Raw genomic sequence first — 17,402 nt, 5'->3', positions numbered from 1 at the left:
GGTGAAGGAAATTATGAGAGGGAATAGAGTGTCATCCAGTGGATGCATTTCGGAATCTATGTCGACAGTGCCAGAGCATAAGCAATGATCAGCAGAGTTGAAGGGAACTATAAAAGTGAGAGAATAATAATTTTCTCCCTGGCGTTTGTGATGATAACTGTGTCGCGGTGATGTGGTCACGAATTTTTCTTATTTAGCTCTCCGACATTCGAGTGCTTGGCACGATAAGAAGCTTCGTTTTACAAAGAGATGATTACCTTCCACATATGGCTTGTACGGCAATACGAGCGCCAGCAGCAGCACGCCGTCGGGCGCGATGGCCGCGCGGGCCTGCTGCAGCATGGAGCGCGGTCGCGCGCAGCGGTCCAGCAGGTTCAGCATGCACACGCAGTCGAATCTCTGCTCTCGCCACCAGTCTTCAGTATCGAGTAACCTGGATATGACAAGATTTATGTCATAAAATCAGTTCCAGACCCCTATTGACTACTTGTTAGTTTAGAACGTTCTACTTCGAGAATAGCTGGTGCTTAGTAGTTAGTACTACAAAACGTCACTAATATTTGGATAAAGTACAGCTTGGAAATTGAAAAACAATGTAGGAAAGTTTTCCTAGAAGCGGCCTATATACGTGAAATCTTACTTCTGTCTTGCGCGTTTGCTGGTGTAGAGGTTTGCGAACAACAGACGTTGACACAACAGAGCACTCATGAAAGTTTGGACTTGTTCAACTTAAATATCGGGAAAAGTATAAAAAGTGTACGAAGCGTTAGCAGATCTCTCCATTTCCCGCGCAGACCTCTGTCAGGTTCTGGAGTTTAGCCATGCTCTGAGAACCGTTTGGGTTTGATGAACGAAATACGGTAAAAGCAGTTAAAACTTACGTGAAACCTTTACTGCTCAGTGCCTTGCGCATGCAGCCAGATATTTCCGTAGCGTATTTGTTGGTGTAGAGATGCGCGAAGCGGCGGCTGACCTCTCCGTCCCCCGCGCCGATGTCTACCAGCGAGCCCGTGTTGTTGGGGCCGCCTTTAGCCGCTCTTAGCAGTTTATGGGCTTGTTCCGCGGAAAGCACGAACATAGAACCTCGGCCTAACCATCTGCGGAAGAAGGGAAAATTTAAGTTCCACCTTTATTTGCATCACATATGATGAGGCAAACTCACAGACCACCATCTATAGACGCCTAACAGCCGGACACCCCTGATCGCGAAGCTTAGGCAGTTGCTTAGCATAAAAGTCGGCTAACGCCTGTTCGGTACCCTCATTACGCAAATTGTCTGGATTACGTGACTTTTGAGTCCACCAATCACAACATTTCTCCCCTGTCCCCCGCCAACATTTTACGATTTTGTTTTCATGCAGAACCTTGTACTTGTATGCGTACTCTGGATGTTGAATTCTCTGTGGGCAAACTGTAAGATGGAAAATCACATGGTGAGGATGCGTAACGAGCATCCTTAACATAACGGCCTAACTGTTGCGAGGCACTGGACGGTAGACTTTTGCGAGGCGATCCTTTGTGTGAAAATCTAATTCTACATGGATGAAGTTGCGGGCATCATCAACTCTGAACCTCGATAGCTTGAATCCGACAGGGACATACTTTGGGTCCCGGAACGTCAAAGAGTTCCAACGTGATTTTTGAAAACCTAAATCCACGCAGACAAGGATCATCCAGTTATAAAACTTTATCTCGGAATTCTAGGCACAGGTTAGGTTCTGTGTAAAGAAGTATGATATCACGTAACAGATAACAAAGTTGCATGGAGGCTACTTATAATTTAGGTGGAAAGCTATTTAGTGGGTCAGATGCAACAATAGCGCAATTACCCACCACCGTCAGTTGTAACACAGTATCAAGAGAGACAGACAGTAGTCCGACGTCTTTAAACTCGTGGTAAATGACAACTACGACGACTCTTCAACATAGTGATCTAACTACGTAGGCCAGTTCGAGTCACTCCTTCGTCCCGCACTTACCGCACGATTGCTCTGTCTATAAAGGCGTTGTCGAACCTCTGTATGTAATATCATATCCTTACTCTGTGGTTGTGTGGTGGTGGGTTTCCAAGGCGATTCGTGCTAGGTTCGCAATTACCGAGGATAAAACACAAAGCTATGGGGCTACAATGTTGGGCGTCTAGCGATCGAGCGCGGCTAATTGTGCGCCCGCGGCGTCCGACAGAGTTGCCTCCAACTAGATCTCTGAATCCCTTACAATTTCTATAAAATACTGACAAAACCTCACACCAAAAAGCGTAGCGTTGAAACTTGGAAGACAACTCCCCTTTTACACAGACAGACTACGAGTAGCAGGGAACCACTGGATTTAAGGGCGGCAAGACCGTGGCGTTTGGAAGTCCGTACAAGAGACGTATGTCCAGCAGTGGGCGTCTATCAGTTGATAATGATGATGAATGATGACAGCAATCATAAGCAATTAAATATCACTTGCTTTGACGGCGAAGGAAAGCAACGTGAGGAAGCCTGCATGCATGAGCGTTCTCTATAATATTCTCAAATGTGTGAAGTCGGCCAATCCGTGGTAGACTATGGCCAAACGCTTCTCATTCTAAGAGGAGACCTGTGCTCAGTAGTGGGTCGGCAAGGGTAGGAACAGAAGTGATTTCGCAAGCAGATGATAATGAAGTTAAACCATGCACTTTACTAAAGAATCCGGAAGCGATAACATTACCCTAGAAAGGGCATTTACGTTGGAGGTTGGTGCGCTGTTTCCATTCCCCGCGACGACTTCATTGCGCTCCGGGCTAGCGGCGAAAGTGGATAATGACCAGTAAATTCTGCACTCATTAGCTGAGAGCGAGCGTCGCGATCGATACCAATCGTCTTTGCCGAGAAAAGGATAATCGGCGCCAGGGTCGAGCTCTGTTATTAGACGTTGTATCATATATCACGCGCGGCATTACCGGGCCCCCGGCGTCCGCGCCGCAATTACTCCGGCGCAAGCATAGCACAGCTTACTATAACGGCCCTTAGTTGAACTTTGGAGGATTGGAAGGACGGCTTTACAAACTAATAAAAAGGCTGAATATGGAATATTCAGTCTATATTTAATATAGCTCGACCAGTTATACCTAAATCAAATTTTTGTATTGTATTTCTTGAAACTAGACTGACTCCTGCATTGGCATCTATTTCACAAGCTTCTATTTAATCCACAGGTATTCGGGATTTAGATTTTTTGTGTATCTTCTTGTTCGTTCTTCTCGGCATTCCGAACAATGGTAGATTCATTTGACAGTTCAAAAGCACTTGTGAAAGTTTATTTTAATAAAAATATTTCAATTTCTATATTTCAAAACACGTGCCTACCCAATCACGTGTTGCAACAGGAATTATGTGTCCACATTTTGTTTATCACTGCCTCTTTTAGAATTGTAGGTACCATAAATGGCGCAAACTCGTCATCTCATACAAAGTGATGTCTTTCCGTTTTAGGTTCCAACTCTCGACATAATTCGACGTACAGTTCTATAGTATAATTAGCAAAGACGTTAAGTGCCAGAAGAGCAGCAAATATCAAAAACGACCCTCAAAAACGGATTCTGTAATTGGTGATTGCATTTTTCATGGTGCGATTTATGACAATGTTTCGCTGGTTACCGTTCCGGAGCTCGTTTAGGGCCCAACATGGCGCGGTGGTGGCGACGGAGCCGCGAATTGATTGCTTTATTGTCCGCTCCAGCCGACGTGAGATACATGATACATGAAGTCGCACCTTGCGTCTAATGAGCGGTGCCATCACGTAATTGTCGCCGCTACTGGAGTCTACGTCCCTTCCGCCAGGTCACGACTGATTTCCCACAGTCAGTGGCGTGCACAGGAGTTCAAGCCAGGGTATGCATTTAGGTATGAACTTATTTTACGGCAGGTTATAATGAAAAATAAGCATTGATTTATTACAATAAGGGTAAGCAGTGCGTTTATGCTTCTATGAGCTGCACGCCACTGCCCACAGTCCAGGGTGATATAGTCCTTTTTAGGGTTCCGTATCTCTGAGGGAATAAAGAAATCCTTATAGGATCACTTCGTTGACTGTCTCTCTGTCAAGAAACCTATAGGGTACTTCCCGTTGACCTAGAATCATGAAATTTGACAGGTAGGTAAGGCTTATAAAAATCCGAAAACCGTGAATTAGTGGTTACATCACAAAAAAATATTCAAATGTGACCATGAACAAATATACCTAGTATTTTCAACTTTTAAAGTAAGATTACTAGGTATACCAAGTGGGGTATCATATAATTTATGAAAGGGCTTTATCTGTATATTCTAAAACAGGTTTTATTTATTTTTAACCGACTTCAAAAAAAGGAGGAGGTTCTCAATTCGTCGGAATCTTTTTTTTATTTTTTTATTTTTTTTATTTTTTATGTATGTTCCCCGATTACTCGAAAACGCCTGGACCGATTTTGAAAATTCTTTTTTTGTTTGAAAGGGTATACTTCAAAGTTGGTCCCATTTCAATTTGGTGAAGATCTGATGAACATCTTCGAAGATAGATACTGGAACTCCTCAACGGATAAGAGTAAATTGCTCGCGATCAGTGTAATAGCTTAGTAAACAGTAGATTTTTAACCAGTCATAGCATAATTCCATGGAGCCACTTAAAATTGTGAAATAAATTTTTTTTACAAAAAAAATAAAAACCGACTTCGTTACACGAACACTAAAAATTGAAAAATAATTTAATTTATTACCGAATATATTATGTATACAAGAGTTAATATAGTTCCATAATAATATTTTTTGGGGTCGGTGCCAATGAGGTGCCATTGTGGAGTCCCATAAAAATATGAAGTCTAGACGATTCGCGCAGCTAATGCTAATTGGCACCGGCACCAAAAAATATTATTATGGAACTATATTAACTCTTGTATACATAATATATAATAGTTTTTGATTTATAGTGCAAAATGTCGAAAAAATACGATTGTAGTACGGAACCCTCGGTCCTCGAGTCTGACTAGCACTTGGCCGGTTTTTAGAAAAGCGTGTGATTAAATTAATATTCATTATGCTTACAAGGATCTAAGTACTAAACGACATACAGTTCATGAATCTGAAATTAGCGTTGATGAATCTGCAAGTAGTTTTAAGAATCATAGTTTCTTGGGTAATTCTATGTAACATCTGTAGACTTTGGAGCCATAGTACCTACAGGCTATAAGTTTTCTGTGGCCATAGGCATGATGGTGGATCTAAATTTTCGAATTACAGTCGCAAATTCTGGTCATTCGTCACTTTATCGGTTACTACCACCTGGCAATACGAGTAGGTATTAATGCTGATTATGGTGCCTATACGTATGGAACATCTGTTATATGCAGATATTGAAAAGCAATACAAATTTTTAACAACAATACTATTATAATACCTTGAAACTCATAAACTGTACCTAAGTATATCGTTATGAATAAGACATACGAGTAGATCCATATAGAGACAAAAGTTTAACACCTAAGGGTGACACGGAATACCGAGTAGAGGAATAGGTGGTTGGTGGTTGGAGTGTATCTATTTCAATAGGATGCGATGGCTTGCAACAAGGAATCCGATGCGGTTACCGAAGACGGAGGTGAGATGTGTGTGCGGGGCGCGGGGCGGGGCTCGTATCGCGATTGCATCGGAGAGCAAACAAGCGGGCGCGGGGTGTCGCGCCCGGGGCCTTCAAATCATATTACCCCCGGCCTCACACCACACGTCTTCCGAGTGTGCGTCGCTATGGCGACGGCCCGGCCCGTGCATGATATTAGTACGCTCATCTCCGGGTGTTTAAACTTAACGCCCGCGGGGGAAATTAAAACCGGCCCCGGATCCGGCAGACGCTCGGCCCTCGTCCGGCTCGACCGGCACCGACTACCGTCCGAGCGCCTCGTCCCATCGTGCGCCGTCTCGCCTCCCGGAACTTACAGCGCGGCGCAAAGCTTTCAATGTTATTGTTGTACTTGAGAAATTATAATAATTGAGATATTTATATGTAAAGTGGTTGCTTATGCAAATATAGGTATATTTTAATTGAATGGCACCTATTTATAAAGGTGAACTTTCGAGTCGAGCATCAGTGACGCCGCGACAGAGCGTCAGATGAACCTACTACTTATGCAAATGTAGGCAACGTCATTCGAGCTCAAAGACATCTCCTGACGGCGGCGTCAGTGACGCTGCGTTTGAATAACGTTCCTAATTTTGCAAAGGTAGGTAGATACATTAATCTGTTATGTCGCGGCGTCACTGACGCTGAAGACGCTCGTCTCGAAAGACCACCTTAAGTCATAAGTAATCAATTAATTTAAGCATCTACATGATTAGGTAACTGACTTTCCAGACAACTAGGTACATTTTAAAGAAATAGATTGAAGCATATGAAAAGAATTTCGTTACTGAAAAATGTACCAAATAATTAGTTATACCGCAATGTACAACATAACAGAACAGTCATGTAAAGCAGCTAAGTTCATACCTCCTTGTTATCTATGAAGCGTGAATCGAGATAGACGCAACCCCACCCCTTGTATGTAGATATAAGATACCTACACATTTGCTTTGCTCAAAGACATTGTCGCTTTCAGGCACCTCATTAGAGCGCGTCCCATGTGAGCCTACCCGGTGGGTAGTACCCGCTACCCACCCCACACACTCCCTGCACCCCCTGCGACCCCCTCTCTCACAAAGGAGAGCAATTCTTTTCCTGAGCTCGCAAACTTGGATGGATAATTACAGTTCGGTACCAACCCGGGCCATTTCTGTTTATTGTCTCAGACGATATGTAGAGATGTGAAGTTAATTAACTTGATCTAAGATTGGACACTTTAGTAGGACTTTAGAACTTTATTTACCTATATAGGTACCTTCTACCTACTACCCCTTAGGGCCGATTTCTCCAACGTAAAATAAGTCTTATCTAGAGAGTGATATTTTGGCAGGTTTTCAATACAAAAACTCAATATATCATGACGCCAAATTTATTCCTCGGTTAAACGTCTCTCGACGTTGGTGCAATCGGCACTTTGTCTAAGTCATGTCCATAATTCCCACTGATAACCAAAGCTGTAGGTAGCTTGCTGCAGGATAATGCTGAGTGGGAGACCTGTATTTGGTTACACATGTCAATAAATAATTAATTATTTAATACATTACCTACTACAATACCTACTTGATTCCTACTTATAAAATTATTCCATGGTTGTGATCAAATAACAAAAGTTTTCTTTCTTTATTTCTTTCAGTAACACTGTTAGGTGGTGTTAGATACCTAGGTACCTACCTACCTACTCTAAACAAAACCAATTTTCTGTAAATTGTTTACACGAAGCGATTTTCATTACATTTCAGTAGGTAAAGTCAGAAGGATGAATTACTCGACGTCTTTAGAGCCCTACTTAAATCGCAATTGTTAGTTTTAATAACAAAGATCAGAATTCAGATGAACCTAGAGCTTTCATATAACTGACTTTATTGTAGGTAGGCAGGCAAGGACGTAATTGTTTAGCAAAGAGCAACTACGTAAACAGCCATCTTGACACAAAACGGTTGATATTAAGGAATACCAGATACTCATCACCACCATCGTCGGCGCACTACTGCGCACGGGTGTCCTCTCAGAGTGAGAAGGGCTTTGGTCGTAGTCACACTAGCCAAGTGCGGATTGGCAGACACACCTTAGAGAACATTATGGAGAACTCTCAAGTATGCAGGTTTCCTCACAATGTTTTCTTTCAGCGTTAAAGCAAGTGATATTTAATTACTAACGTAAAAGTTAAACCTACTTAGCTCCGAAAAGTTAGAGGTGCGTCCCCGCGATCGAACTTCGACCACCGTATAAGAGGCCGACGTTTTAAGCACTAGGCTATCACGGCTTTACCAGACACTATTTACCCCCATAAAAACCAAATCCGATGACATATAATCGAAGTTCGAACTGTCACACAAACGGTTACGTGTCGTTACCTCGAACGGCACTCGAGTCGCAATAAACTATAAAAAAGTGGATAGTAAAATGTTATAAACAATGAGAGCAGTGCTAAAACGTTTTAGTGTTAAGAGTGGGGCCGTAAACCTTCGACACGCACGCGTAAAATATTAACGATATAGCAAAGAGAAAAATGACGACTATCAATGTACGGTACCGATTTTCGGCCGCGAGGACGCGCAACAAATAATGGCAGGAGTCAGGACAGAATTTATTCGAGGACCCGAATTGCCCCGATTGAATATTTTACCGCGCCACGAATGCGTCCGACGATATTTTTCTATTTCACCGCCCATTTCTACTATCAATTGCTTAGTTTCCCCCTTTAATATTATTCGTGCGATCAAAGATTAAAGTCCGTAGTATGCAAACGAGTGTCGTGTATTGGATTTTTTCTTTTAGGTAGTGGAGTAAACTTCCAACTGACCTAGTCGAACGGATTCCACGATTAGGTACTCGATATCATGAATTTCTCGTCATATTATCTAGCTGCCTTTTTCCTCAGAAACGATGTTTTAAAAATCTTTCAAATATTACCTAAATAAGTATAGTCCGCGATAGGTCAAGATGGCACTCGGGGTATGAGGCGGGGAGATGTCTCGCACACCCGCACTTGCCCGCACCGGGTTCACGCGGGGGCTGTGCGGGTGTGCGGGGCATTCCCACCCCGATTGTCATTTCGAGCTGTCGCGTAATATACCTAAGTACCTACCTACCCATACCTTTATGCTATAGTTATACCATTTAGTACCTACTTAGGTATTTGATAGTTTTTTCTTTGACAAGGAAAATGTTACAACTAAAATAATTTGTAAAAGTAGCTTAAATTAAATAATTTGTAAAGGTAGCGAATTTGTTCAATGGCAGAAACTTTTCTCAACCATTGTTACTTGTAACGAGTTTAATAGGAATAAAATAAATGGGAACCTGAAGAATAAAGTATCCAGCGCTCCTTGTAACAAGGGAATCATGAATTATGATAGTTACTCGAGAACCCGACGAATAGTGCTTTGTGTAGCGACCTATTTTACAATTCTATACCTAGGTTCCTACTTCTTGAATAATATTTTTAAGGCTAGAGATTGGACTATTTTCTTATTCTGGAAGGCGTTTTAAAACACTTAATTATGGTTTTTCTTTTTAGCTTTCGGATAGAAAGCTAAAAAGAAAAACCATATATAATAATATTATGAATAATATGAATAATAAATGAAATAATAATGGAATAATATAGTAAATAATATGAAGGATATTCATATTATTTACTACCATTAATTACTTCGTAGTCGTACAACTAAGTAGGCAGACCTAGTCACGATATTTGGGAATAATATTAGCTATGTTGGTAAGTTACAATGGGAACTAGCTTAAAATTAAAGCCCTAAAAGACCATGAACCCATGAACAAAGATGATTCAAGTCTGGTATGGCAAGCCAAAGCACATGTCAGCAATGACGGTAGTAGGCAGGCAATAAGTTGAGCGTTTTTGAAACACAATAACCTTTAAAAGGCGTAAAGTCGCATCCCAGACAGACTTTAAAATAACTTCTCGGAGGCGTATAGTTTATTGCTTATTGAGTGCTGACGAAACGCGCCTGCGAAGCTAAAACATTCCGGGATGGAATCTCAGTCAATATCACAATATACGTGGCGACATTGAAATTATCGCTCGGTGGGAGGTGCGGGCTGCCGATGAGATGGAGTGGACTAAAACAAAATGAGAATCGTTTGAAACAATGAGCATTGTCGCGACGTCGCGTGCGCGGGCGCGTTTGCGCGCGCGCGTCGCTCGTTAGCGGGCCGGCCGCCATTGGCCGAGCGCGCTGGGCGGGGCGAGCGACAAACTACGCGCACGCAAATAGCGCACTCGCACACAAATTAAAATAATAAAATGAAAGTAATAAAACAAAGTAAGCGCCGAAGAGTACCCGCTATCGAGCCTTAATGGCCGGGCGGAGGCGACGCCGTCTCGATTTATTGAGTGAGACGCTTCCACACCGAGCCACGGACAGCGCCGTCAACCGACGTTATTGTTTCTGTATCTTACACTATCAATAATGAAATTGTACTTAATCCAAACATCGTACTATCTAAGTAGGTACCAACCTATATACCTACCAGCTAGCAGCTATATACGCTGTACCGATGTAAATGACATTCCTATTAGGTATATTAACTGTACAGTGTTTTCGTACAATATTTAATACTAGCTTATACCCGCGACTTCGTCCGCGTGGAATTAGATTTTTAAATATCCTGTGGGAACTCTTTGATTTTCCGGGATAAAAAGTAGTATGTCACTCTCCAGGTCTTTATCTATACCCACGCCAAAAATCACGTCAATCCGTTGCACCGTTGCGACGTGATTAAAGGACAAACCAACAAACCAATAAACCAACAAACAAACACACTTTCACATTTATAATAGGGGTAGTGATTTTCCAAGAGAATAAATTGGCAAGCTTACAATAAAATAAAGGTCTTGTCCATGAACATAATTAGGTATGTTAGTTACAATCCACGCTAATGTAGTGTGAAAGTGTGTCTGTCTGTTACCGTTTCACGGCCTATCCATTTAGCCGATTTTCACGAAAGGTAACTACTTGCACTTGCATCTCGGTGAAGCACATGGGCTACTTTTTATTCCGGATGATTCCGGAGTTTCCACGGGATTTTTATCTCAAATGCACGCGTTTGATGTCGTCCAATTTACATTAGATATCCCTTTATCTACCTAATCTAAATTGTATAATCCACGTTTGGCTGTGCATTTGGTTTTTTCTAAGAGTAGTGATGACTCAGGGTTAGGATCTTACTTCCAAGAATAAGGCCAACGCGAACGAAGTCGCAGGCAACTGCAATTAATATTAGGTATACTTATTCCCATAGGTAGGTTCCTATGTAAGAGTTAATGAGGTAAGTTTGCAATAGGATAGGTCGGTTGCGATTCTCCGGAAGGCTTTCAATGAGCTCAGGGGGCTGACGGGCGGCGGGCTGAGGAGGGGCGGCAGAGGGGGGGGCACGTAACGAATGTCGCCTCATTTACTAATGTGTCACACACAGGCGGTGCTGTTTCACGAGTAGGGGGGCGAGAGGCTGTATGTGGGGTATATCCAATTATGTTATGTACTTGTGTGCACATAAAAGGCCTTAATTACTTAGGTAGGTACTTATATATAAACTATTATTTTAATACCTAAAAAATATACTCGATGAAACAATAATATTATGTAGATATGTAACGAAGCTTTTCGATCTATGTAAAATGTAAATAGCTCTTGTAAATTTTTTCCTACCTACTTGTGTTTCCCAATCAAACCTACAAAACTTTTTAAAATAAATATTTCTTTCAGATGCAACTGCTGTTTTACGAAATGCGTTTTATGGAAAACTAGCTGAGGCTCGCGTGAATTTAGATTTTCAAAATCCAATGAGAACTCTTTGATTTTCCGGGTTAAAAAGTAGCCTATGTCAGTCTCCAGGTCTTCAACTATATCCATGCAAAAAATCAGGTAGATCCGTTACTCCGTTGCGGCGTGATTAAAGGACAAACCAACATACGACCACACTTTCGCATTAATTATAATATGGGTTGTGATATATTGGTAGTGATTCGGAATCCCTAGGGGGTACCTAGGTAAACGGGGGAAAAAATGTGAAAACCAGGGTCGTGACAGACTTTGCTGGGAACAAAATTAAATATAATGCATCACAATGGTTCTTCTAGATTTGGCGCGACTAGTGAAAAATATAAGTTCTTAGAAATGGGGACTTTGAGCTTATTGCGTATAGGTAGGTAAGTGCGGCTATAAGTGTAGGTACCGAAGCAGAAAATCTGCACATACCTATCTACGTATAGATAAGGGAACCTTGTACCCAATTTACATAGGGCCTATTGGACTGAAAAAATAAGAAATAAATAGGTTGGTACATAATCCAGGAGGGAGAGAGATTTTTAGTTACCTACCTACGTAAAATGGTTAATATAGGTAGGTAGGTACATATGTACCTACCTCGGTGAGTAGGTATAAGAAAAAGACGTCCCTACATACTATACTATAATTATTATTAGATAGAAACAAAATTTAGCTTGCAATAACGAAGGGTTTGATTTTGTTTACAAAAGAAAAACGTAATGTTTTTCCTCGTCGAGGAGCGCGCTTTGTTAGCCGGCTCGGGCTGGGAGAAAACATTTGCCGTCAAAGCGTGATTGTGAAAAGGATCGTGATTATTACAGTGCGCGTAGTTAGCGGAGGCTTCATTAGAGCGGGTGACGGTGCGGGCGGCGCGGGGAGCTCATCTCAGGACTCGGGTGCATCGTGGCTGCGCGCGCAAACAAATTAAAAACGTAAGACGCGCCCTAATCAATAGCCGAGTACGCCGCGAAGCCGAATTAACTCGCCCGAATGAAAAAAATGAACAAAATTATATTCGCGCGAGACCTCGATCCCGGCGGGGGGAGCCCGCCCGAGGAAATTGCTTTTCTTTCAGTGGGCGCGCACACACGGCCGGCGCGGCGGGCGACGAGCGCCGAGAGGGTTAGCTGTAGCCCGACACACACAATATTATAATTTACGTTCCCCGTATATCGCGCTGTAAGTAGGTACTTTACCTGGGCGTTTCACGCCTGCTCAGCCCTCGGCTCTCGCTAAATCTGAGCTTTATACGTTCACTTGACGCGACGAGAGCGATATTAGTTTCAAGCAACTCCTTTTCCTACGTTATTTATTAATGTTCTACGAAGCCAGTTGTAGTTCCCTCTCTACTCTTTTAAAGCTCCTATTTCGACGTACTTAGTTATAATTATCTTTATCATAAGCTTTTTTGCCTAAAAATACCTGCGACTTCGTCTTAGTAAATTCAGTCACATCTATGAAATCTTCGGCTATAGAAGAAAGAATATATCATGTGGCTCTTCACAGTTTTATAGTTAAGTCTACGAACACCACAGATTTACGAACGCAATAAGAAGAGAGGCGTTTCATGTTATGATGTGTTGTCTGATGGAATTGTGTTTTGGTATAATCCTAATTTCCATACCTAAGTACTCAAAATAATAGGATATAAGGATAACGTTAAGTTGGTTAACCTTGAAGTTAACGTATAATAAGGTCAATCATATTATATCGCCTGTAGGTAGGTACCTATGCGATTTGTGCTGGCTGTGCCACAACTTTGCTGTCATTAATTACTGAGTGGCCAGTGTCCTGTAGCTTCTCTTGTAAACATAATATAGGTATATATATCCACAAATATTTGTAATATGTATGATTAGGCGTATATTAGACGTCTTGCAGATAAAATACCTAACCAAATGTAAAAGTGGGTTTGTTCAAGTTGATAATCTTGCTCATCCGCTCAATAAACTTGAAAATATTCTGTTACTTAGTAGGTAAATGAAAGTCTACGGTTGGGTAGTTAATTAACGATATTACCTAGTCTTAGGTACGAGTAAAACAATAGGTAAAGCTTCGCAAGCCTCTACACAGCTCTGTATAGACGTGGCAGGCTTCTCATTAATCGAAGGCGCTCGTAGTCCGCCCAATTAACGCGTAGGCGAAGATCCGCCGCCCAGCGCCGGCCAATGGCTGCCGCGCGGGGATTAATTAAGTAACTTCCCGGCAACTCACCCCCTCGCCCCCCCGACCCACACCCCGCACGTCCGCAGACTCCGCGGACACGCCCGGAAAACTAACCACCTAATGAGGGGAGATGACCTCACGTGTTTGTGTGCTTTGTCTGTCCGTGTACGTACAAACCTCGTCCGAATGCTGGTGTTGGCCTTTTGTGTATCTACCCGTTATGTATTGTGCTTTATGTTCCTGTACTACCCCCATTAGCTTTCATTTGCTGCAACGGACAAGGGTTACCGCAATCTCGCATTTTGTTTGCTGATACTATTTATTTAACAAAGGCTAATAAACTCTCCACTATTCGTGCTTAACGATACTCTGTATCTAGCCTTTTCAGCTAAATGCAGTTTATATATTTAAGTTAATAGTTCTGGTTGCATAACTTATTAATAGCTGACACCCGCTTTTTATACAAAGGTTCAGGTATGGATTAGTAAGGTAGAGAACCATTGATAAGTGATCTATGTATTTTCAAAATAAAAGTGTAAACGTTATCTAATTGATCGAGGTCAACTTGGACATAAGCTTGGAAAGCTCTTTACGTTTACACTTTCGGGGCAAAACCGTTTCCGTTTGTTTTTTCCACGTTTCTTCGAATTACACGGTCAGGGTCAATGCCGCAAGTTTCAATAACATACGAAAGGGGCTATTATACTTACTAGCTATACTACGTTTACGTTACGTTAAGGACGCTACACTATTAAGTAGTAGGTATCTACCTATTTTTAAAGTCATTTTTTAAATGAGCATTCGCTTAACCACGATCACACTGGATAGGAAGTGATGATGTGGCCTAAAATGGAACGCGTTTGCCTATAGAAGGTGCCTATTCACTCTTGTTTTGAAGATTGGCAAGGAACACTGATCTAGGAATAGTAACTACTTATTCCAAACCCTAGGCGTATAAAGAATGATGAAGTGTTTCGACTTTCATACGTGTAGAAGAAATAGACGATTGATGATTCAGTTAGACGTTGGGATCCCAATGTGCTGGATTGGCATCTCGCAGCGGAAAGCACAGCGTCGGAAGTCTTCCCACTGGGTGGACAGACGACATCAAACGAGTCGCAGGAAGCCGCTGGATACAGGCGGCGAAAGACCGTGGCGTGTGGAATTCCCTACAAGAGACCCTTGTCTAAGCAGTAGACGACTACTTATCGGTTATGATGAAGTTTTTTTTAGAGTAGACTGTCACGTGAAACAGGTCTAGCAAGAAGAGGAATGTATAACGCCGTCGAATGTATAATTCGCACGTACCTACATAATTACAATTTCGATATCAGAGAGAATCTGGGCCATCCAGGTCACATAAGTTTTACCTAATGGGATACTAATATTTATGAACGAGCAGTGCAAAGGTTAAAAGGAGGCTATATCGGAAACGCCGATGACGGATGGGAAGGGCGACTGTTGGCGCCGCGCAGACGAATAATGGACAGATATGTATCCTTGTAACAATACAAGCAAGCGATTTCTTATTTATAACTTCCTACTCGTCGACGTCTCAAACGATAAGACGTCCACAGCTGGACATTGGGTGATTGGGTGTTTATATCTTTGTAGGAATTTCCACACTCTACGGTCTTCTAGGAACTGTTTGTTTTAGTGGTTCCTTACGACATCATTGGATGTCATCTGTTCTATTTTCTCAACTTCCTAGTTATCTTCCCTCATTGTAATGATTTTCGATTAATTGAATAGCAGGTAGGTATAGTCCGTGACAGGTCGAGATGCCAATCGGGGTATGAGGCGGAGGGACGCCCCACATACCCGCACGTCACCCGCGCAATTTTTTTATTTGCCTACGAAATCGTCGATATTGTCATCGTCATCAACCGATAGACGTCCACTGTAGGACATAGGTCTCATATAGGAACATCAAATGTTAGTACATTGAGAGTTGAGCCCCAATATCTATAGGTTTTTCGTACTATGTGCCCGTCCGTTTCCATTTTTCAAAAATATTAGGTAATGGTAAATTCGAAAACTTTATCGTGCAAACCTATGCGACAACTTTTCCAGTAGGAAAATACATCGCTTACAATTCGTAGGTATAGTAATGTGCTATCAGCCTAAAATATCAAGACTGTTCTTTGTGCGAAGTGTGGAGTATTGCACATCCATATAAATAACGGCGATCAGTCAGTTATTTATACGGAAAATTTCCATTGGACTACTCGTTTTGGCCTTAAACTTGGTGATGTTTAGGACGTCAATTGTATTTATAAATTTAAATCATCGCCATTGAAATTCACTCAAAGTCTCAAACTACCTGTACCTAACCTCGTTTAGCATCGAGAAATCCATAACGGTAACATTAGGTATATCCTTACATAACATTGACATATTGAATATAGGTACAGAACATTTCTGTAAGGGGGAGCGAAATAGTGACTATTTACAGCCGAAATTAATAATTATCAACCTATCCGTAGGTAATCTGTTGATTAGTTACTTAGCAACGTTTGACAAATAGGTAACTATTTGTCAAAAAATACCATACAATTTTTAACAAATTGCTTTGTAATTATTGATAGGATTCAATATTAATTTTGTAAACTGATTGATAGAAATTGGCATAAAAGTACCTAAGTCTAGAAGAAAACCATTACCCCCCTAAGGGGGTGAAATAGGGGTTTGAAAGTATAGTCCACGCGGACAAAGTCGCGAGCATAAGCTAGTCCAATATATTGTACAATATATTCAATTTAAATGATGTACCTACTTTTATGACGTATTAACATATTTTAGAAGCGCTATTTATCCTTGAATTTGTTAGTATGTATCTCATGTTTATGATTGACGCAAGTATTAAATATGTAGTCGGGTTCATAAATAAGTTAACAGCAATGAAAGTTTTATGGCCCATATACTTTATCATGCTTTGAATTTCATCAACGCTACTGTAACGCGAGATTTTATCGTAAAGTTCCTCATATCAGTTGACTTTTGGTTAATATATTAAACAATATCAGACGAAAGACGTTGATATCTACAGTGTGTGTCTGTTTTATATTTGCCATACATTGCTTCGACTTTATATAAACTGTTCTAGTATTAGGTACCTACTAAGGACCGGTTTGCAACTTATTTTACTATAATAAGTTGTTACTAAAGTAAGTTGACTGTTGATGCAGTCTAGGAAAGGATGCCAGCGAAACAAAATAAACATTCTGAAAAATGCGCTGCCTGCGATTTTTCCGGGTCATCTGGTCGTATAGGCGGTCAATATTAGAACCTGTTCGGGATCTTAAAAATTTTGTATATTGATATTAAATCTCCTATCATAATCACAGATTCAGCGTGCTATTTCTACCAAGCTGTGGGGAATGTCTGCAGGATTTAGAATTTTCTACGTGTTCTAATAGGTACCTATCTACTTTACGTAAGCGGGTAAAAACAATCGGGCTAGTATAATCGTGAGCGCGGGCTGCAAGGGTGCCAAAATAACTAATAGTTTTCGCGGGGGCGTGTTAGCATTTTTCTTCTGGCGGTGACGGCCGGGCGGTACAGGGGGTTCAAAGAGGGGTAGGGGGACGAGGCCGACTTCAGTGGCCCCGCGGATCATTTACACTTCATCGGCTTTCTTAATAACACGTTAGTCTCGAATGCTGTTGTTGTTATTTTTCAATGATGTAGCGATTTAAGATACACTCGATGAGTACCCACCTAATAAGAAAGTGTAGTACCTATTTAGTTCTTTCACAATAGGTATTATTTGAACCGCGGTTCAAACGATTAAAACCTCAGAAAAAAACTCAGCAATTGGACATCTTG

General features: G+C 41.5%; 1 protein-coding gene across 5 annotated transcripts in view; it reads right to left on the bottom strand.

Moving 5' to 3' along the window:
* Positions 1-17,402, bottom strand: part of LOC117988147 (protein-L-histidine N-pros-methyltransferase) — an 81,656-nt gene that overhangs the window by 3,473 nt on the left and 60,781 nt on the right. For all 5 annotated transcript variants that reach the window (XM_069503113.1, XM_069503112.1, XM_069503111.1 and 2 more), the window contains 2 exons: positions 882-1,097; positions 258-433 (listed from right to left, as the gene is read on the bottom strand). In XM_069503113.1, the coding sequence (XP_069359214.1) occupies positions 258-433; positions 882-1,097 (392 nt within the window). The remainder of the gene's footprint in view (positions 1-257; positions 434-881; positions 1,098-17,402) is intronic.

Source organism: Maniola hyperantus, chromosome 14, assembly GCF_902806685.2.
Source record: "Maniola hyperantus chromosome 14, iAphHyp1.2, whole genome shotgun sequence".
Lineage (NCBI taxonomy): Eukaryota > Metazoa > Arthropoda > Insecta > Lepidoptera > Nymphalidae > Maniola > Maniola hyperantus.
This window is presented reverse-complemented; position numbering and strand designations above follow the sequence as displayed.